We start from the raw sequence: 23,354 nt of genomic DNA on the forward strand, positions 1-23,354 counted from the left end.
TTCTCTATGGAGTGTCTTTTTTATTTTCATGTTTGCAGGATAATGTTCAGCTCCATAGGCCATTATTTTTCTTCACATCAGAGCTGTTTCTCCAGGGGGGAAGGCTGAAAAGTAATTTCCAAAAACAGAGTACACTGCTCCAGCAAAAGTATTGGAGAAACGTGGTTTCATTTTGGCCAATACGGATGAGAGGGTCAATTATCCTGTTGGGTGAAGGAATTCATGCTGATGCTCTGGAGAATCAGACAGGGGACTAGAAGGTTTCTCCAGTCAGGGGTGAGCTTGCAGGTCTCTTCTGCAGTTACTTTGACAGGGAAGGAAGGTGAAACAATAGTCTTTGCTTTTATAGCCTTTTCCCTTTTAGACTATCCTTTGGAAATCCTTTAAACTTCTTTCCTGCCCCAGCTCTGCCAGCCTCTGTGGCCATCTGTATGAAAAATCAGTAATGATTTCTTTGTATCCTTGATCAGGTTACTACTAAATGCCATATATTTAAGAAATTATGTATGTTTGGTGTCTTTCAACAGTTTAACTTGACCAGATGTTAAAAATCTTATTTCCTTTGATCAGTGCTGTGTATTTGCATCAACTTTCAAGTTGAGCATTTAAAACAAGTACTTAATTGCTTTGAATGCTAACAATTTAGTCCTTTAAGCTAAAAACAGTTCGGTCATCTGTAAGTTTTAAAAGACATGCTACTATGTTTCCTTTAGCTTCTTGCTTTCCTTTTGGTTAAAATTATTATTACCTGATCTATTCGAAAAATTCTGCTTGGTAGCCTCTTTCTTCTCTTCCCCCTCCTACAGTTGTACAGTAGAGTCCATCCACCCTTTCTGACTCTGCTGACATCCCAACCTCTTTGCCTTCCACACCACTGCAGCATGTAACCTCTGCAGCTGTAAGGACGTGCCACATGAAATGCTGTGCTATTCTTGTTATATGTGTTATATGCTTTACATAGGCTTCTACTTCTTGACACTCTTAAAGATTGGCTGGCCTAGAGAACCAGTGTTGCAGGTCTGATGTTGTATGTTCCTTCCATTTTTAATCCACATAACAGCTAATAATAATGATGCTTGCTTCCTTCAGATCCTCTGTCTCTTCATTCTTTGTCCTTTCTACAATTTTAGCTAAATTGTTTTAGTGGGTTGTCTTAAACCCCATAGGCTTCCACGTATTCCCCCAATGCCTCAATCTTTTAATCATAAATTCTAAATCCTCATTACTGTCCACTGCTACAGGAGTCACTGCTGCTTCTCTCTCAGTGATCTGTTGAGGTTTTTGTTCTGATGCTTTTTTTTTTGTTACTGAGAGGCATAAACCCTTGGGAAAAGATACGTATGTTAATAGCTGGTATGTATGTGTTGTTGTATACCTGGTTTGTAATAATTGGATGTGTATGTAAGGAGAACAAAGCTCACATTCCCTTTAGTGTCTGGGAACTGCTGTCTCTTATGAATAAGTGCATTTAGGGGACAGAGCTGGCAGACAGCTTTCTTATGAATTCTGTCTTTTTACTGTGAAGCTGTGTGGACAGTTTCCATTTTGCTTGGCATTCCTGGTAGCGCAGGATTGGTGATGTCTGATGTGAGAGCTGCCTGCTAACTGCAGCAGAACACACTGGAAACTTTTAGGAAGGGTAAAAAGCTGTAATGTAATATTCTAGGGGAAAAATATGTGTAATAATTTTTCACCTGTAGTTGCCTGGCAGTTACACATGCCCAATAATGTTAGATAGTGCTTTAAATGCATTTTCCAAGCAAACAAGAGCTTTCTCGTAAAACCTCTGCCTGTAAAGTGCCTACGTATTTTCACATTAACAGTCATTTTTATATGAAGTTTTGAAAAATCCTCAAGTTTCAATTGAAATTTACCCCATAAATGTTGGAATAGGGTTGGGAGATTCTATTCAGAAAAGTTTTTATTGTTATACGTTTAATTATTTTCTTTTTTTTTCTTTTTTTCCTTGGTGTTTTTTGTTTGTGGTCTTCATTTTTATTGTCTAGGAAACTGGCTTGGTTGTGATGACTGATATAGTCAGCTTAAACCACAGACAGAATGGAGGCATGTACACGGATGAGGCTGTCCCAGCTTTTCAGCCACATACTGGGACGTTGGTAGCTACAATGCATTCTAAAATAGCACCAAGGTAACATTTTTGTTGTAATGCATATTGTCTATGATACTCTTAGCTATTTTTTTTCTATGTTCTCAGCTGTTTTCCACTTTCATGCCCCCATGAAATTGATTGATTTAGACAATGTGGTGGTTGGGAAACTCTCTTCTGTTGTCTTGATAGACTTAACAAAAAATTATGACTGACACTACTTTTGTTAAATTTAAATAAATTCTGGAGAAATGCAAAGTAATATTCTTCAAAATGATCATTTGAAACTCTTTGCAAGTCTCAGTTCTTTGTGAATTAGCTGCTGCTTCTCAATATTTGCAAGCTAGCCCTTGTTTCGCATAATTACTTGTTGCTCATTATTTTTGACCATTCCAGCTGGTGGTCAAAAAAAATAGAATGAAGGACTGCACAAGGAAAAATTTGTAAAGTATTATGATTAACACTGCAAGTAAGAATGGGCCTTCCTTTTGTATTCTGAATCATCTGGTGGCCTCTCTTAGCAGAGTAAGTTTTGGAGATTAGTTAAGAAAAATATAATGAAGCGTCACAGGTGTAGAAAAATGGACTAAATTATGAAAATATTAGAGAGCAAGACAATTCCAAGAGAAGAAACATAGAGGTATATAAAGTAGATTGTAGTAACTGCTATTAGCAAGGCCATATCATGATATCATGTCAAGTCACATGCTCTATATGCTCCCTTTTATTTTGTTTGTTGAAAGAATTTTGATCGTAAAACATTTATATTTTTTAGATTATATTATTTACAATAGTTTTTAAGATTATCTTATTTATACTATTTTTTTTAGATTATTATTTATGTCTCCAGACCCTTTGATGTGTGTGGACAACGGGATCATTTAGAAAGATGATGTAATTTGTGTTACAAATGACACCCATTCACTTTTTAATGATTGTATACTAGCTAGAGTTTTGGTTGGTCGTGTGAGCTGCCTTCAGATGATAACACTGATTTATCAGTTACTGTTAAAACTGTCTTGTTAAAAGAATTCATTGTCAAGGACTTATTTCTTGTTCTAGCAGAGCAGAGAAGAGAAAAAGAACCTTCTTTCCTGAAACATGGATTTGGCACTGCCTCAATGTCAGGTATTTGACAGGGAATTTCCTTAATTATATCGAGAAGGTCGCATCCTCTTCAACTGCAGAAAACAAAGCTCTTTAAAACTTGCTGGAGTGACATTGGCATCCTCTGATATTTTTTTGTTGTTGTTGCTTTCCTTCATTACTGCTTTAATCAATCATCTTGCTTCGTAGCAGTTCATCTGGTCTTAAAATGTATTCACTTACTTCAAGTTGAACCTGTCAGTTGTGACTACGCTGTAACCCACGTGTAATTCACCATGGTGTCACAAGCAGAGGAGTATCTTCAGGGAAGAAAAGGAGCAACAGTTTGGTTCAACACATTTCTAGGTTTTAGTCACTTATCGAAAGGGTGTATTGACAGATTAATGAAGAGCAAGTGAAGATACAGGTTTGCACTAATCACTGCGAGGAACTACTTGTTGCATAAGCTTGCCTCACAGTAAATGCAAATTGGACTGCTCTTGCAATAAAAAGGGACTGTAAGATATAAAGTAATGATGTACTACTTGCTCTATGATTAAATCTTCACACGAACCAGAATTCTATGTACCATTTGAGAGTGAAGGGTAATGGGAAATCTCGCTGGAGTTCTCAGTGAAGGGGCAAGACCAGCCCCCCAGAAGTGCCAATTTCCCTTGACGTGGGGGTGAGCTGGGTCTGGGTTTGTGTTTGGACCCTAGGGTAATCCAGAAATGTCAACTGCAGCAAGTGCTAGTGTTTTTCTTGCTTTTCACCCCTATTCTAGCATCAGTTGCTGCATATGCTTTAGTGGGAAAATGATCCCACAGTAATATGTGTGAGGAGCTGGAGGCAGCATAGCTGCTTCTGTAAATGCTGGTATAACCTAGCCATGCCCTGGTGAGTATTCTCTATTGATCACTTTTTAATTTGCACAGAGACCTTCCTTCTCTTTCATCTAATGTGAGAGCATCTCCCCCAAACCTTAATTTACTGCCCAATAAATCATGGTTCCACAACTGGAACTAAAAAAAAAAATCAATAAACAGACAAAAAATCTTTCCCAGAAACAGCACATCTAGGATAATTTGAAGCAATTATTAAGAGGCTTCTCCTCTATAAGAGGTTTGCAAGTAAACTTCATTCTCAATAAATGATTATAAATTAAATTTGACAGGAACTTACAGCAAGTGTATTCAAATTTGTTCAATTGAGCATGAAATATGCTTTGTAGAAATACACAAAGAATTCCAGAAGTGCCTGTTTGGGCCTCAGCAAGCTGGGGCAGTTAATTATGAGTGGGAGAGTGTGGAATAAAAAGTTGCAGATTGCATTTTCTCCACTTCATTTCACTAGAAACATCTAAGTTGAGCTTTCCTTGATTTCTACTCTCTTGAACAGGAAGAATTATATTTTTTTTCTTCTACCAGTTACAATTATAATATACAATCCTCAAAAAAAGAAACAAAAGCCTAATGTCAACTTCCCAAACCAATTCTAAAAATTCCTAAAGCCTGGCTGGAGGGTCTAATGGCTGGAAACGTGTGTGTACTTTGGCCCCCTGCCCAGAAGAGTAAGTGCCCTCATGTGTGAAAATAATGTTAATGCTGGTTATGGGCTGAAATCCCAGTGGAAAGAACATCAGCTGCAACAAATTGTCCGGTTAAACAGAGTGGAATACTGCCAGTTCTGGAGCTAGGACACCCTTCTGCGTACTCTTCAGGGCTGAAGTTTATTGCAGGTACCAGCTACCTAACTCCAGTTAGGATGAGGACCTGAATATTAAGAAACTAGCGTGCTTAAAAGAAGTTAAAATACCTTGGTGCTGTCAAGCCAAGTGCATTTCCCAGGCTCCTCACTTTATAGTTTGAGCTGAGGAATGATGTTTATTGTCCAGAGTGCTTGGAGACTGAACCTAGCATGCCTGTTCAAAGGCATAGTGATCTCTAGTTTTTTTTATTCAAATATTTGTTTTAATCCTTCTCCTACTATGATGTAAATACAGACAGCAGTACATGATATGCTGCATAGTTACTGACAGTTATGGTATCTTAGGCTCATTGAAAATTACAAACAGTTGATTTAGACGATGAAAATAAAAATACTTTATTGGTGCCTAAAATGTGAATAACCTTCAGTTGAAAAGCAGTGAAAGCGCAATTCTTCAGTTTGTCCTGGATGTGAATCTGGCAGTACTGCAGTGTTGAAAGACACTGTGTTATGCTGTGGACTCACAGAGCTTATTCTGAAGATCTTGCTTTCTCGTTTTCCATGCCAACTAAGATGCATGTTGCTCTCGAAAGATTACAGAGCTAGCGGCATGTGTATCAAGCTCTGGGGAATAAATAAGAACTTGAGAGAAAACAACCTTAGGGTGTACTCATAACTGCACCAATCATCCTGCCAGTTGAGCCATGAAATAGCTTTTGTTCTTGCTTTAGAGGAAATGTTTGCTGTCCCAGGCAGGGCCAAAGCTTCTTTGCAGGAGGGAAATAGCAAAGTCTGCAGAACAAAATTGAATTTCTATTATTATAGAGCATGGAAGAAGAGACCAGGTTTATGGTATCCTGTTGTGGTATGTACAGTAAAGCTAAATACTCAGAATATAAATTTGATTTTTGATAATTAGTTTCAATCCTCATTGGAAGCAAATGATGCTTTTGGAAATTTTCTGAGTCAGGCATTCCAAAAGCCAATGAACCAAAATGTTTCTGAATCAAAATAGGCTCCCCTCAACAAGCAGTTGCTGAACTTGGTGTCTGGAAAATTTCTCACTTGTTCTTATGTTAAGAGTCTGCAATGTGGCAATGTATACAAGGACAATGGGTTCCAATAAAAATTACTTTTATTTCACTAGCTGTTAAGTAAATTATTGCTGAACTGTTTTTATCCAGGACCTCAGTCTAGGATTCTTTCTTTCTTTTTTTTTTTTTTTTTTTTTTTTGACTTAGTGCAGACTTTTGCCTCTCAGAAATTTGACCCTATAATGAGGCTGCAGATGCCCATAAAGCTTTTAATCCAGTAAGAATTTGTACGTTAGACTGTGTTTTGCAAAAGCAACTACTTGCTGTTCTGCTCTTTATAAATGTGCATAGGTCTCAAAAAACCCCGATGTAAAACACTGAGCCTTTTATAAGCTGTTGTTCAAAGCAGACACTGATGCTATGTTGTAAGTTTGGATCTGGAGGGAAATCCCCAAAATGTTTGGCTCAGTGTGCTTTAGCTACATTCAAAAACCTTTCATTGGTCTGATCAGCCCAAGTTATTCCCTGTTCTCTTTGGCAGCAATGTATCGGGAGAAGCCCAGCTGCGTGTGGAAGTGCCGGACTCCATCACTACCTGGATAACCGAAGCTGTGGGTCTGTCTGAAGAGGAGGGGTTGGGCATTGCCAGTCAAACAGAACTGAAGACATTTAAACCTTTCTTCATTGATTTCACCTTGCCATACCATGTAATCCGGGGAGAACAGACCAAAATCCCACTGACTGTCTACAATTACTTAGCTGTCTGTGTAGAGGTAACAGCCCGCTTTATTCCTGTTGCTAAGTCACTAAATTCTGGTTTTCTAAGTGATCTACAAGTTATGGTAGATAAGGTATAGGGATAATGTAGTGATAAGCTCAGCATAAATGCTTTGAACGAGATAAAAATACTGCTTTTCAATATGAATAAATGTCATTACTTTATTTGCTTTTAGCTTGAAACAACTGTAGTAGTCTGAAGTGTCTTGCAGCACTTCACAAATTTTGAAAAACATGAGAGGACAATTAGGAAGCTTATGCTGAACCACAGAGAGGACTTGCCTTCATAATCAGAAAGGTGCTGAAAGTAGTTTGTTTTGAAAGAAAGTTTTGGGGGTTTTTTGTTTTTTGTTGGTTTTTTTTGTTTGTTTTTTTTTTTTTTTTTCCCAAGGAATTCTCTCTCCCTAGATGCTTTCTTCTCAAATTCATTATCTGTCTAGATCCAGTAGTCTCATTCTGAACTACTTGTAGAATTGCTCAGCTGGAAGTAATGCTGTCAGTCAAATATGTTACTGGAATGTTTAAGGAATGAATAATCTGTGCATACTATGATTTTATTAACCATTTTATGGCTTTCAGATTTTTTACATATATTGGTTGTTTTTCCAGCTGAAATTTGCAATAAATGGCATTCAAAAATTTTTGCAGGTCCATGTGAAGATTTCTGTTCCAAAAGGCATAAAGTTTGTTGGGCATCCTGGGAAACACCATCTGACAAGGAAGAAGTGTGTTGCTCCTGGGGAAGCTAAACCCACCTCTATCGTTTTGTCTTTCAATGAGCTTGGACTGAGCAACATCACTGGTAGTATAGAATACTATACTGGTAGTATAAAAATAGCTTGCTGCTTGAGGGAGTTTTACAAGTGTTTCTTTTCATTCCTCTTTCAGAAGAAAAATCTTATTTCCCTAGTACCCCAAAGTGGAATCATTCATTCCACTTTCTGCCACCTTAGCTTTTCAACCTCATTTGTTTCTTAGAAACAGATTCTATCATTGTAATGCACTGAAGAGTCTGTATCAGCAAACTTCAGGAGATTCCCTAGTCATCAGTCTTCCTGTTGTGTGATATGTGGCCAAGTTTGGACCTGTCACATCTCCCTGAAAAGATCAGTGGAAATTTTAAAATAAGAGAATAGCAACAAAATCTGTGATCTTTCAAGCAAATAATCACAGTCGAAATTATGCAACGCTGGAAACTAGGGAAGAGTTTCTCTGTTGCCCTGTGATGTCCAAATACTGTCCAGTTTTAGATGTGACAGTTCAAATATGGAACAAAGATTGTATAAGAGAGCTGTAATTACAAAATACTTGATGTATTGTTAATCAACTGTATCTAATTAGTTGATATCTTTACTTGGACTCCTGAAGATCTTCCTATCTCAGAATGTCTGCTTCTTTTCCCTTCTGTTTCTTAGCAAAAGCTTTTGCTTATGGTGGGACTAATTGCTGTCAGGATGGGATGCAGACCTTAAAGAATGGCAAGCACTCAGAGGACAATTATATGGACAAAAGGACTCCAGTGGCATTGGATTATGTTCGCAGTAGTGTTATTATTGAGGTAAGAAAAGATGAATTTGCAATAATTTGGGGAAAAAAATTATACATGCTTAGGCAAATCATAGAAGTTTTTAGGCAGTTAATAAAATGTAAATAGTTTTATAGGAATCTTCAAGTTGATTTATGGTATGTTTACATGATTGGAAATAATCAATTTTAGTGGTACATGTACAGAAAGTGCCCATTTGATTCTGAGTTCATGCTGGTGAATCTTCAATATTGTTCAGAAGAAAAAGGGATAGAAATTTTATCAGATAAGCTTGCTCTGATAATCTAAGAAATATGCTGTGATGTGGGATTTGCTGGTAGTGGTTAGCATGTCTCTAGCTAACAGAATGCAATGTAATAACTTTTCTATGAAGGATATAAAACACTGTACAGCAGCAGAATATTATTTCTGTGTTTTGTAGAATTGAATAGCTGTTACTGCTAATCCAAGCACTGTATTTTTATGTATGGATTTCTGTCTTTATATAGCCAGAGGGACTGTCCAGAGAATACACCTATAGTGTGTTCTTCTGCCCAAATGGTAAGTTCATGATTCAAATGAGATATTAAGTTTGTTTAATTTAGTTACAAATAGAAAAGTGGCTTCATCTCACGGAGGGGAAAAAAAAAAAATAAAAAAATCTTTCTTTCCATTTCTCTGTGATTGATGAGTTATGGTGTGTGGGAGGAACCTTTGAATAGAGTCTTTCTTACCTGGCTGGCTAATTATGAATTTGCTCTAACTGCCCAAGTGATTTCTGGAAATGGCAATTAAATTCCTTTACTTTACAAAACAGTTTAAGTATTCAGCACTGTGGACAGTAACTGTGACTGTACTATATTTTCAGTTGATGTTTTAAAATTCACTTCTGGAATTAGTATGTCCTTTCTGCCTGAGATTTGGATAGCTCAAAGTTGGCTCCAGTAGCTAAACAGAGATGCTTTTGACCACTAAATTAGAACTGAAAAATCACTCACAGTCTTCATACAAAATCCAGCTGAGCAGTTTGAATTGAAGGATCTTCCATATTGGAAGGGGCTATCAATAGAAGGTGGGAAGAAATGGCCACATATACTTTTATAGTTTAAGAGAAGCTGGAAAAAAGAACATGTACTTAGGAAATGTCTGTTTGTTTAAATTTTAGTAGTTAGCTATGGGTTGTTTTTAAAGTTTGTGAGCTAAGCTCTAATTCTTACAACATTCCATTATTTTTCTGACTAGAGAAAATACACATTTCTACACCTAACAAATATGAGTACCAATACATGCAGAAACCTGCCCAGATGACACACTTTGACATTGCTGTGAAAGCACACAATGATGCTCACCTGGCCTTGTCCTCTGGTCCACATGATATGGCAGAGATGACTGAGATTGTTATTGGTGGACATCAAAATACTAAAACATGGATTTCCATAAGCAAAATGGGTGAGCCGGTGGCCAGCAGGGACACAGCTGGTATCCTCTCCTGGGATGAATTCCGCAGTTTCTGGATCAGCTGGAGAAATGGAATTATCCAGGTAGTGAATTTATCTACGTAATGATCTGCAAGTCTCTTGCTTTCTTGACTAGAGTTTGAGCATACATACAGCAAACTTTCATTGGATTCGTTGTAGAAAGTGAAAGCTTTGCTCCTGTTTCTTTTTCTATATTAAGTTTTGATCATGCTGTTTTAATCAGAACATATCTCCTTGCCACATTACATTGTTAGGTCCTCAGTCTTCAATGGTTTTAGTGCTAAGTGTGCTGCAGGCCTTGGAGATCAAGCCTGTGGAATTCTCATTAAACTTACTTGGATTGTTTTGTGGGTGGGAAAGAGAAAGGTACTGGTCCATCTACAGTGTTCTCTGATGCACACATAAGTTACTAGGTCCAAGGACACTTGGCAGACTGACTTCATATGTGTGGGTTCTTGGAACTGCATGGTTTTTTGTTCCTTTCAGGTTGGCCATGGTACTCGGGTGCTAAATGAGTCTATTATTGTGGAGTGGACAGTCCCCAAACAGCTTGAGGTGAAGTACATTGGCTTTTCCACAGGCTGGGGGTCAATGGGAGAGTTTAAAATTTGGAGAAAAGAAGAGACTGATGAAAATCACAATGAAGCATTTACTCTTGGAGTTCCCCACAACATAATTCCAGGATCAGAAAGAGCTACGGCTTCAATAATAGGTATCAATTATGAGGAGGTATCACTAGGTACCTGTTATCAAATATGAAGAGATACTCCAGCTGTTACTTGCTTCTGACCAGTATTTGAGTAATACACACCAGATAAGATGGTCATAGGCACTTACAAAAGTGTATGCTGCTTAATTCTGGGACGATTAATTGTCTGGGGTTTTTTTTGTCACCTGTTTTGAACCCTGTTTGAGTTGGCAGTGTCTTAAAGTTGATACCAGCTGAGGGCTTTACAGAGGCACTGTCTGTTAGAATTCATAGTATTCATTCCATAATCATCATAATCACAAATTGTGCTAATTGTATTCTAAACTAGGAGTTTAAATTGGGGAGTCATGGATAATCAAACTCTGAAATGTGGTGTCTTTATTCCAGCAAGAGTGTGAAGGGCTAAGACTTAGCATTTGAAGGACTTCCAAATTATGATGCGGCTTATTTAAGATGACTATGTGTAGCTAGTAGAAATTAGTGTAGTCAGGTGGGTTGTAATTGTAAGACATCAAAAGGAAGTAAAAGGTAATTCATTGATACTGAACATATTGTATGTTTTTCAAACAGGAGATGTGATGGGTCCTACATTGAACAACTTGGACAATCTTTTGCGATTACCATTTGGATGTGGGGAGCAGAACATGATCCATTTTGCTCCTAATGTTTTTGTCCTGAAATATCTGCAGAAAACCAAACAACTCAGTCATGAGGTGGAGAGTGAAGCTACTGATTACCTTGTTCAAGGTAACTTATTACACTTACAAATTATAGAAGAAAAGGCTTGTAAATTAGACTTTTACTAGTATCATGTTGTACTTTCTAATCAGCAGTGTTCCAAATGATGAGGATTCATCATTTCTTGTAGGATTATCTCACAGATTAATAGATTTTGACAGCAAGATGTTTTCCCTTGATATATAGCTTGTATTTCTCTTCAATAACTCCTACTTTATATACTTACTGATTTGTATTTATTTCCCCTTAGGCAGCTTATTTCTATGTTTAAACATTTCAGAAAGTAAAGGAAAATCAAGTTTAGTAAAAATCTGTATATTTAGGTTTGTTGCCTTATTCATAAACTGTCTTTCCAGTCCTTTAGTCACTACATGTCTCTTCTCTGAACTTTCTCTATTTTTAATGGTATTTTCTTAGTAACATTATACCCAAAATCAAAAGTTAGTGTCCAAAGTAGTTAACCTAGAGCCATATAATGAAGGCTTCTATCTGTCCTTTCAGTGTTCTGTCCTATGTCACTAAACAGCTCAAAGCAATCTATCTTTTTATGCACTGTTTTGCTCAGCATTTGTTTGGGAAGAGCCACATGCAAAATAGTTTTATAACTAAATACAATTCTCAGGACAAGTAAGAATTTAGAGATCATTAAGAACAAGAATGACCCAAAGGGACAAAGCTGTCTTGGGTATGAGTCAGACAATAGTCATGTAATGAAATCAGAGGTGACAAGATTAGGTGGTTCTCATCTGAAAATATAAATATAAAATGTAATATGTAATATATTTCTTGTGTTCAGCAGCAAAAGCCTAGGGCTGCTTCCTTTGCCTGGCTACAGTCATTTTACTTGTAATTTTTTGTGCTTGCTGATAGCAGTAAGACAAAGGGAATTTTTTTAATTGTCCAGGCCAGTGTCTCCTTTTCAATATCATTTGCTTTTGTTTCTTTTTATGAATCTGCAAACCTTCCAGGTTTTTGGCTCCAAACTCTGCCTGCTAATTAACCCTTACAGAAGAAATCCTCAGGAGTTTTAAATTTTTCTGTGTTTATTGGAGCCCTGCCAAGTATAAGGTTTAGACGAGAAAGTCTGTTTGCTCACTCTAGAAGGCTTTTGTGACTTACCAAGCCAGAAAACTTTTTCATAACTTAGTAATTAGTCATAGAAAGTGCTGATACCCAAGAATTCCCTTATATTCCCTATTCTTTAGAAGTGGCCTGAGCTAAACTAGTCAGTAATTTTTGTACTTTCCCACAATACAGTTCTACAAAAGCAGGTGAACAGGTGAAAACTAGAAAGGTGAACCTCTCCAGTGAGTCCAAGCATCTAGAGGAGTGTTTAGAAAACAGAAGATTTCAGAAGAGAAAGCAAGACAAAAAGTCTGTGCCACTATCGACCTAGCAAGCAAAGAAGAATAAACATAAGAACTATGAAGCAAAGGCAACTCAAAATGAACAATTCGAACAAAAGAACAGAGAAAATTATAAGAGTGATATAAAACCAAAAGTACTTAATTTGTCCTGGAAAAGAATGCTTAGGAACAATTTAAGGAGGAAGTGCTCAGTAGTAAATTTTATCTGAGGCCTATGTAGAAGAAAAGCAAACTAATTTAATGTAACACCTATTCTTTTGAAGAAGAAGAAAAAAAAAGATATTACTTAGGCTTTCTGCCCTGTACTTGTATACATCTCACAACCCCCAGGCAAAGATGTTTTTACTATAAGAGCATCATTAATCTCTAGGGCTTTTTTCCTCCCATTTTTCAAACCATTCTATCTGCATTCCCTATGAGACTTGAAAAGCTACAGAGCAACAGGAAAAAGTATGGGAGTCATGGGCAGCCCTTACTCGGGGATTGTGGAGCTGCCTATATCTGGAGAGGTCAACAAAGAACCTTTGCCTCTGGAAATGAAAAAGTAATCCGTTCCCATAAAATTGTCATGCAGTGTGGAATAAAACATCTATTCATGTGTCAGAGAATTAAGCATGCACTAAATATCGTTGACACGGTCTTCTTGCAGGTTTGACATATTTCCGTATCAGGAATATCCATTCTAAAGGGTTTGATTTCAATGAGCTATATCAAAGTATGTATTCTGTATTCCTCAATATAGAGGCTTGGAGTGCTTTATTAGGATGTCCAGTTCATGGTTATAAGATAAACAGGTCTGAGAAGCAAATTATTTTCCTAATAGGAAGAGCATTTTTGTCTACCTTTATTTTCAATCTCAAAAGACATTCTGATATAGAGTTCCTACCTTCATCATCCAACTTGTTAGTAATTGTTGTTTAAAACAACCCTTATGAATCAGCCCCAGTAGCTAGGAAGTGTTCATATACATTAAGATCACAGCTGTAATTGCCATGTTACATTAAGTTGTCCTGAGCAACAGCTTTGGAGAAAAGCCTGAATGCAGTTGTATCATTAAAGGAAAAAAATTTTCATCTGCATTGTGCTTTCAGTAAAACGGAAGGAGTATGGCTGTATGCTTAAGCTAAAATCCTTCTTTTAATACTTCATCTTTTCAGAGGGGTACCGAATTTTTAACACTTCTACTGGCCAAAATGCAAGAGTTACAGTCTTACAGATGTTAGCCTGAATGGATTTCTGAACAAGCTACAGCATATGGACACAGAGCTGGTCTATCACTCACAGCAAAATAAGAGGTTGCCTCGGGCAGCAGAATCCCTTACACTAGTGCCAGATGGTCTGAGTCTTCATTCACTTTAAATACTTGTTTTTCTCTGTGTGAGGATTTTGGACTCCCCCAATTCTTTTGTGACTTCCAGGCTACCAGCGCCAGCTGACCTACAAGAGACAAGATGGTTCATACAGTGCTTTTGGCGAGAGGGATTCCTCGGGGAGTATGTGGTGAGTTGCTATTTAAAACAGAGTTAGAAAATTCAGTGTTTGCTAAATAGGAAAAATACACAATTGGCAAGGAAAGAAGAGTAATTTTCCAGCTTCCATCATGGTATTGCACACAGTGGAGAATAGAAATAATACTCAATGACTATAGGCTTACTGTTTCAATGCTGCTGAGTGTTCATACTACACTAGTATAGTTGTTTCAAGACTCAGGGGCAGTTAATGTAGTCATGTCTACTAATATGTCCAGACTTTAGGCACAGAAGCTGTAATTAAGGACCATATTTGGTCTACTGGAATTGGAGTAGCAATGTATGGGGCATATAAGGACCTACTTCCACTAGGGAATGGAGCTTCACCTGAAGCATGTACAGAAAAACCTGCTGTCTCTAGAAGTGGGAGAGGCTTCTACTAGGTTAGGGGGGAAAAAAAACACCAAAACCAACTGAAAAAAACCCAAAGAAGTGTTTCTCCCAACTGCTTTATATCCCCTCGTGGATGAAATGGAATGGTATGGATTTATACCCTGAGAATTGAAGTACAGGACCTTTCAGAGTCAAACAATATGAGAGCCAGAGATTATGAAACTGAGAAATGGGCTCATCTCACTAATGTGCCCCCTAGGAAACCATGGCCTTTAAGGTTGTACGTTACATCACATTAGTGTGTTAGTTGAGCACAATGTCTCAGATGTAGTAGATGTAGTAGATTCTTGTCTTCATTCATTTGCTTGTGCAGTCATTTGGCTTCTCCGTCTGCTCTGTGTTTTGCTTTAAACTGATTTTCTTCATGAACTCATCTAAGGGGAAGTACCACTTCTGTGATGCTGCTGCCTCACTGTTTCTAAGATAGTAAACTTTTATCTCAGATCTGGCATCTCCCAGTCCCTAGATGTAAAACATGGTGACACAGAATTACTTAACACTTGAAAAATCCCCTGCCAGGCAGCATGCTTTCTACCCTCCCATTCCTCAGAGGCTTGTAAAACAAATGATTCAATCTCCCAAAGCTGGCCAGGGTTCGCACTTGTTGCATGTCAGAGGTTTAGAATTCCAAAAACACTTCTGTTGCTTTCTTGAGTCTTAATTCTGTATAAAGTCTAACACAGCCTCAGACTTTAGCAATGGGTCTGGATTTATTTATTTATTTATTTTTAGTTAAGACAATAACAAAATTAGACAATTTAGTCTTTTTTCTTTACAAATAATTCCATATTTACAAGGATATTGATTCTTAATTTAAAAGCTTTAATAATTTGGGTAGCAGATGAGCACCTATAAAAGGGAACTGAATTTCAGAGTGTGTCATAACTAAGACAAAAATATATGCCGGTTATATTTTCAATTTAATTTAATTTGTTGACCCTTAATCCTGCTCTTATCCAGAAGCTTGGATAGTAGTCAGTTGCTTTCATGTATCATTAATTTTTTCAAACAATATTTATTGTTTCCCTAAAAAGATTTTTTTTAAATTTGTGCTTTCTAAGAATGCTGTTCTCCCCTTACTGATACATTATTTTGGATTTGTTTTCTCAGTAAAGATGATAAATTCATATTTACAGGCTAACAGCTTTTGTCCTCAAGTCCTTTGCACAGTCTCGTGGGTTTATTTTCATTGACCCAAAAGAGCTAACAGCTGCTAAAGACTGGATCATCCAGCATCAGAAAGAAGATGGTTCTTTTCCTGCTATGGGCAGGATACTAAATAAGGACATCCAGGTAAAAACTATACAGACTCAAAATCATGCAATAGGTGCATTTTTGATGTTATTATCAAAGCATGAAGTGATGCAGTTTCCTTATGCCTAATACAAATATTACACTTGAAAGGCTAGACTAGTATAGGAAGAACTGGGAGAATTTCAGTAAAAAATAAAAATAAAAAAATCTATCAGAACATATCTGTGTGCTGTCCCATCAGAGTGGAAAGCAAGGAGTTAAATGTTGCAAAACACTTCAGAGTCATGTTTCGGAGTATGAAGTTATGTGCATTGAGTGTGTTATCAGCCTGTTGCAAGGGAAGGAAGCTACAATGTTGGGTTGGGTTTCTAAATTTTGTGTTCCTTATGTGCAAAGGAAAAAAAGTTCTGTGATGCTACAGCTTCTCTTATAGTTATTACATATTCTTTGTCTTGCTTCAAGAGTCTTTTTTATCCAGCATCCTTTTCTCTAGTTTTCATTCAGTTGTTTGTGTTTGTTGCCCTCCAGGGTGGAATCCATGGTAAGATCTCCCTGACAGCTTACGTGGTTGCATCTCTTCTGGAAACAGGTGTAACTTCTGAGGTAACGAAAACTTAGTTAAAATAGATCTCACGTACATACTCTAAAAATTCCATTATTTTTTAAAAATTTGATATTACTGCTGTTCACTTTCAAAGGTTCTGTGCTGCACTAGAATGATAGCATCAGGGAACAGAGGCTGTTTGAAAGCCTTGAGATAATTCTGAAGTTAAGGAATCTGTTCTGAAGTTACTAAAGGTGATCTCCCATCCTTCAACCATCAGCTCAAGGATTATTCTATCAGAGCAAAACTCTTCTCTGCACCTACATCCCCCAACCTTTCCCAGAAATGGCTGCAAGAAATATTTTCTGCCTTGTAATTTCAAGGCGCTATTGCAGCCTATGCAGATGCTGGTAGCTTGCCTATATATACTCAAAAAAAACTTTAACTATCTAGCTTAGTGCTAACAGCAGTTTAACAAGGGCCACATAGGCTTCAGGGATCCAGAAAACTTCTGCGGTCTGCCTTTGCCACAGTGGCCAAAATGCTACTGCTATTAGATTACAGTATCTTTGGAGAGCTGCACTCCTGTAATGTGGTGGATTGAGGACTCTGGAGAAAAAAGTTTGTTTTCTTTTTACGAGATAGAACAGGAACACTACAGAAAAAAAAGAATAGCTACATCGGAATGTACAATTGCACTGAATAATTTTTGAAGTAGAAAAATAATAATCTCTTCCAGTGCAACTGGCATTTTGGAGATTCCTTCTGAAAACTCATGGTAAAAACAGTGCTCCTCTCCTCTCCTCTGCTGTATTTTTGCTTGCATGCCATTTCACTAGAATGGACATGCTCATATAACATCATACTTAAACATTCTCACTAACTGTGACCGGGAAAATGTCCACTTGCAGATGCACTGAGCAAGTCAGTAATACAGTTCTTCACTTACTCTTCAACAGCCAAGGGCAAGAGTGGTGGTGGGCGAGTAGATCTGTACAGGTAGAACCAGAAGAGTAAAATCGGTGTAGTGGATGTTCCAACGTATCCTGGTGATCTGTACTTGGACAAAAGGATTGTCTGTGCAGGCAAAACCCAGTGATTTTATGGAGATTTTGAAACAGCCAGTGCAAACAGCAATATCTACAGAAACTGTGATAATTTCAGCACTTCTGAAGGCATCCCTGTAGAGCTTGAAGAGTGAGACCATGCTGCTGCTGCAAGTAGATACCACCTAAACTCCCAGTTCTTATTGGAGTGGAAGGCCTTCAACCTTATTAAAAAATTAAAAAAAATAAATTAGAAAATTCTCCAGTGCTCATAGAGTAACTTCTGCCTCCCTGTCCACAGTGTCCCCCCTCCAAGAAGTGATGTGATGCTCTCTCTGGGCTGCTGTGGGTCAAGACAGCCCTAGGATTTTTATTTGCTGGAAGTGCAGTTTATGTGGATCTAATGGTTTTCCTAGAGGAGATTTGCAAGTGTTACTAATGACCTTAGCTAGGAAATGAGGAAGGGGAAGGTTAGTGCCACAGGGAAATCAAAGGAAACCAAATTACATCAAGTCCAATTAAATTGTTTCTATAAATTATCAGAGCCACGTTCCTACATGGTGAGGTCATTGAGGGAGTTAATAAAACATGTTTGTTGGCTGCAGGGACCCCTGGGAACCTTGGCCTTTATTATCCTCTGGCGTCTGCTAGACGCTCCACAGTGTCAGGAACACAATCAAATATACAGTAGAGAGCTTGCTTCTGCTCTGTTCATCTGCTGCTTTGCAGAGGCACAAAATCTCTTCAGCTTCAGGGGGAAATAAATGTGTTTCAGTGTTAGTCTAGATCATTCTTGCTATGCTATTTGCTTCTTTATTTGGATTTGTGATTCATGGCCCTTCTTAGGGAAAGTAAAGTGTTAGTGTCATTATGCAGAGAGCAAAATGCACCTTTCCTAGTTGGTTTTGGGGTTGGGTTGTTTGTTTTTTTTTTTTTTTTTTGTTTGTTTTTTTTTTTTTTTAATGGACACAAAGTAATAAGGTGATTCTAATTTCTGAGATACAGAGGCTGATAATATGTCTGAGCTCTTTCTCCTAAATACAGGAAGAAAGAACAGCTGTTGACAAAGCAAAAGACTTCTTAGAGTCCAACTTGTATTCAGCAGAAGACCCCTACACTACTGCCTTGATTGCATATGCCCTGACACTGCTACACAGCCCCTCTGCTGCTGTGACGCTGCGGAAAATGAACAGCATGGCTATTACACAAGGTACTGTCCTTCTGGGTCCAGTCTGGCAAGTCTCTAAACTGGCAGTCCTCTTACAGGAACAAGCAAATAGCCCGTGCAACTTTAATAATGTATTTGAGTTACTGAAGAGGATAGAGACTGTGAGATGAGGTCTTCCTCACAGCACAATTTGACTTTATAAGGCAAGAGTTTTCCTGATTCTCTGTAGAGGGTGCTGAGTACCTTAGCTCCACGTGTGCAGCTGATGCTGAGGGAAGGCAAGTGTACCAGAGGCTCTGCAGAACCTTTCCTGCCAATATGACAGAGTTTGCCTTGTAACACATCGCATTCCTTGATGGTGTATTTTAATCCAAAATCCAAGAATTGCCTCATTTGCCATGCTGAGCCATCTTTGGAATTGCAGAGGAAGCCTCTTACCCACGGGGTGCTTGTCTAAAAGGAGGGACAGTGCAGTTCAGGGCGTGAATCTGTTCTTTGAGCCAATGCAGAAATAGAATTTGATTCTTCCCATATACAGAGGCTTAGCTTCAGTCCTGCTGTAATAACATACGTATTTCACTGTCCTATGTTTCTAGATGGCTTTACACACTGGAGCTTGACGGGAACTCTTGTTACTGATGAAGATACCTTCATGGGATTTAATGATGGTCTTTCTCAATCAGGTATTTGTATTGCAAAGACAGAGATAAGGGAATGGCCTGCAACAGCAGGCCACTGACTGTGTGTATTCTAGTGAATTGTTTCTATAATACAAAGTATTCTGAAAATGGCAGTCAGTCAGGGCAGGGTCCAGATGAAATGAGAGCTCATAAAAGGCAGGTAACATTATGCTGAGAGAGCTGGTTAAGAGCGAATGAGAGACAGAGCTAGATGTGGTCGAGACAGGACTGTTTTTCCAGTCCCAGCTATCTCACTGTTTTCACTCCAGTACTACAAAGACAGTGAGTGATACAGAAGAGTGACAGCCCTATGGGAGTCCATATCAGGGAGGAATGATTTGAAATGGGAATCTGAGAAGTCAAATACATTTAATTTAGAGCTGCTTAGCTTTGTATTTTCAAGTGGACCGAAGGATTGTATACCCAGCTTTTATTGGCAGTCACTGGCATTTCAACTGATTTCCTAGACTTTAACCATCAAAGTCACAACAAAAGTGAATGATGCTATAATTTTCAAGTTCAGTTGACCTTTCTAATGTGATGTAGGTGCACCAGTGTTCAGGAGGAATCTAACTGGATATTGTATGAAAATCTCTTGGACAGGAATACAGTATGGGCAGCAGCAAAGTAGAACTGGAGTAAGAGAGAAATTACTTATGGGATACTCTCAAGCAGAAAGTGGTTATCTGTTGTGTGAAGGGAAGAGCTTATGATAAGCAGAGATATCTTTGGAAGGTGATGCATCTTGAGTGCAGACATCTTATTTTTTCTCTTCCTGTGTTTACAGTCTCTTCATGTTTGTTTTTTTTTTTTTATTTTATTTTTCAGTTAATGACTATTCATAGATCTCTAGACATGCCCAGATTCTTACATCTACATGGTATTCTGATTTTTTAATTTTTTTTTCCTCCCCTCTCTTTCAGTTGTTTCTGCAGAAGTGGAAATGACATCTTATGCCCTCTTGACATACACACTGCTAGGAGACGTGGCGTCTGCGCTCCCAGTAGTAAAATGGCTTTCACAGCAAAGGAATGCACTTGGAGGATTCTCATCTACGCAGGTGGGCTGCCTCAAAAAAGGTAGCTTCAACACATGCATAATCAATGGTAGAAATCAATTAGTTCAGGAGTGGTCAATGCAGAGTTTCCATCTAAAGTCTAGACAGAAACTGTCTGTGTCCTGGTAAGAACAAAAACTTCCCAGTGCTCTTTACATCTTCCTTCTCAGACTGATAATTTGGAAGGAACCTAGCCTTTGTTCTTACAGATGCCTTTGACAGCACAAGTGACCAAAACCTGGTATTTCTTTGCTATCTGAATTAATAAGGAAGATTCTGCCACCAGAAGCTGATGACTGAACAGCACAGTGTTTGTAAGTTCACTATGCTCCTGTAACCTTCACTATTCTGATTTCTACCTCTTCTGATCCCTAGGACACATGTGTAGCCCTGCAGGCTCTGGCTGAATATGCTATCCTTTCTTATGTTGGAGGAGTCAACCTTACCATTTCCTTGGCTTCTACTAATCTAGACTACCAGGAGACATTTGAGCTTAACAAGATAAATAAAAAAGTCCTCCAGACTGCAGTGGTAGGTGGTTTTGTGTTTATGTAGCCAAATTTTGAAAGCAATCCATGTGATCTGGGTTCTGAATGACAACTCAGATAACTTCAATAATGGTAAAAGCACAAGTTAAACACTGAGATCTTGGGACTTTCTGGGGTTTTATGGCTGTGTTCTGATGTGAAGAAGGCAGCACTCAAAGTTAAAGGCATTTTTCACCATAACTAATGCCTGATGCTGATTTTGTGCTGCTGCATGTTTCTACCATTGTTAAATGCTGGTGAGTGAAAAGAGTCAGCCATACACACTTCACTTCTGCAGTCTCCTTTATAACTGGAAAGATGTTTTATACAGAATAAAGCTAAAAATGATATTTGTTTCCATTCTGAGTGCTGTGTCTTGTCTGTGTCTTAACTGTGGATTCTCCCCAGATCCCCAGTATTCCAACGGGGCTGTTTGTGAGTGCCAAAGGTGAAGGCTGCTGTCTGATGCAGGTAAAGTTGCCATGGAGCTGATTTTTTAATCCCAGTTTGCTATAAGGAAGGAGTTACACTTTAAATTTCTCCCAAAGTAATGATATAACATGATGTTGCTTTAATTCATAGAAGTAAATGTGTGAATCTGCTCTGGTACAGCTTTATCTGTATATAACTGTGTTGTAACACTTCTGTTGTCTCTGTGGCCACCATTACCTCTCTCTGAAGAGATCTGGTGTTTATGCTGATCTTTAGGGTCATTTGTAGATGCTGTGAAACATTGGGGTCTAATAAACTGCCCTGATTTCTTTTGATTTTCCCCCCTTCCTGCTGCAGATTGATGTCACTTACAACGTACCTGATCCTATTGCCAAACCAGCTTTCCAGCTCCTGGTTAACCTGAAGGAGCCAAAGTCAGAGCAGCATCTTCAAGCTCCAAATCTCCTGCGGTCTGTCTCTCCAGATGAGAATCACTCTGAAGCCTTGCACAGAGAGAGGGCACTGGTGGATGACGATGACCCAGCTTCAGATCAGGACCATCGAGAATATAAAGTCATACTGGAGACATGCACTAGGTAGGAAATTTCAGTCTGCATCACGTCCTGCCTGTTTCTCAGAGACCATCTAGCTTGCTGATCAGCACAGCTCTACTGATACATTCATTGATACAGGAAAAATACCAAATTCTTTCTTGCTGCACTGTCCATATCTCAAACAGCATAAGATCGAACACCTCATGTGCAGAATTAAACTATAATTGTGGGTTGTAGGGCAGAGTTATTGCATGGACATTCATGAGCATTGTCTGCTGGCATTAATAATTGTAGTCCTAAGTATATGTCAAAGGTAGAGAAAAAAGAAAAAAATTTACAAAGAGGGCAACACTTTAGGTTTTTATCATTAAGTTTCATTATTGCCTCTCCAAACCCCAAAGAAGACAAATTGAATGTCATTTGCTTGTATCAGGAGGAAAATAAGAAGTTCTGGATTATTTTCTAGGTCTTCAGTAACAGGCTTTCCTTAAAAGCCTAAAAGAGCTAGGTAATTTCAACTGGTTAACTAATATCTTAAACTTTTTGATAGTTTTGTAAATATTATTGACTTGACTTTAATGTTTGAGTCGCTTGTTTTAACAGAGGATGCTTGTTGCCATGTTATGAGTTTGGAATCTATGGTCAAGGCACAATATATGCAGATAGTTGTTAGTAAGTTCTCTAAAGCTCACTGGTTATCTCTTTGTTCCATATAAAGAAATTTTAAATAATTTTTAAAGATGGCAGGGTACTAAAGCTCCAGAAGCTTCATTCCTAGCTCTCAAAGCACTTTGCAAAGACATTAGCAGTTCTATCTCATTTTATAGATTGGGAAACCCAAGATATTAAAGGAAAACAGCTTTCCTATAGACAAGCAGCTGCAAGAATAGTTTCTGACCTGTTATCAATCCACTTACACGCTTTGCTTAAACACATTAGTACTGCTGCAGTTACCAGGAGTTACTGATCTCTTTATAAAATGTTTTGATTTTTAAGGAGGTTGTTGGAAAGCTGGCCCAAAAGAGGGAAAGCCACAACCAAAGTAAACAAGGAGGGCTTACAGCATCCTACTGTACAACAGAAGAAACCATTCCCATAGAATTCATAACTAATTCATAACTAATCTGCATATTTTTGACCAGGAGCATGGCAGGTGGTGGGGCTCCAACTTCACTGGACTCAAACAAAACAAGCGTACGGTTCAGATGTAATTCATGGAAATGGAAAACTTTCACTCCCTTATCAGTTTCCATCTCCTTCCTTCCTGCAGAGGCAACGCCATACAGTGACTACAGTCCTGAAAACAGTTGCAGTGATTCCAGGCAAAGATGACATCTTGTTATCTCTGTCAACACACTTGCCCCTTGCTTATGGCCATGGTGCTGGCAGATGCATTGCCTCTGACTGCCACAAGCCTGTGAAATCCTGGACCAGGCATTTTTTGGCCTAGTTGAATCCTTCCTCCCTCCAGTAAAAACAGCCAGTGATGAGCAACTCAAACTCATCATCCAGAAGTTTGCCAGGGTTGGTCGGGCAAACAATATCACTTTTTCAACGTCTTCTCCCCCTGTCTAAGAACTGCAGCTTGTATTGGGGAGGTAGGTTTATAAAGTCTTGTCAGCCCCTTGAAGATGCCTGTAAC

The 23,354-nt window shown here is 38.3% G+C and overlaps 1 protein-coding gene across 3 annotated transcripts in view; it reads left to right on the forward strand.

Moving 5' to 3' along the window:
• Window positions 1-23,354, forward strand: part of CPAMD8 (C3 and PZP like alpha-2-macroglobulin domain containing 8) — a 58,366-nt gene that overhangs the window by 15,775 nt on the left and 19,237 nt on the right. For 2 of the 3 annotated variants that reach the window (XM_032994717.2, XM_032994720.2), the window contains 18 exons: window positions 2,007-2,149; window positions 3,170-3,235; window positions 6,476-6,707; window positions 7,360-7,513; window positions 8,127-8,269; window positions 8,746-8,797; window positions 9,479-9,777; window positions 10,201-10,426; window positions 10,994-11,170; window positions 13,947-14,028; window positions 15,587-15,743; window positions 16,233-16,307; window positions 18,339-18,504; window positions 19,059-19,145; window positions 20,066-20,202; window positions 20,575-20,730; window positions 21,135-21,197; window positions 21,516-21,754. In XM_032994717.2, coding sequence (XP_032850608.2) covers window positions 2,007-2,149; window positions 3,170-3,235; window positions 6,476-6,707; window positions 7,360-7,513; window positions 8,127-8,269; window positions 8,746-8,797; window positions 9,479-9,777; window positions 10,201-10,426; window positions 10,994-11,170; window positions 13,947-14,028; window positions 15,587-15,743; window positions 16,233-16,307; window positions 18,339-18,504; window positions 19,059-19,145; window positions 20,066-20,202; window positions 20,575-20,730; window positions 21,135-21,197; window positions 21,516-21,754 — 2,654 coding nt within the window. The remainder of the gene's footprint in view (window positions 1-2,006; window positions 2,150-3,169; window positions 3,236-6,475; window positions 6,708-7,359; window positions 7,514-8,126; window positions 8,270-8,745; window positions 8,798-9,478; window positions 9,778-10,200; window positions 10,427-10,993; window positions 11,171-13,946; window positions 14,029-15,586; window positions 15,744-16,232; window positions 16,308-18,338; window positions 18,505-19,058; window positions 19,146-20,065; window positions 20,203-20,574; window positions 20,731-21,134; window positions 21,198-21,515; window positions 21,755-23,354) is intronic. The other variant, XM_032994718.2, reaches the window with a different exon arrangement.

This window comes from Tyto alba, unplaced genomic scaffold, assembly GCF_018691265.1.
Source record: "Tyto alba isolate M040663 unplaced genomic scaffold, T.alba_DEE_v4.0 Super-Scaffold_20000042, whole genome shotgun sequence".
In the NCBI taxonomy this organism is placed as follows: Eukaryota; Metazoa; Chordata; class Aves; order Strigiformes; family Tytonidae; genus Tyto; species Tyto alba.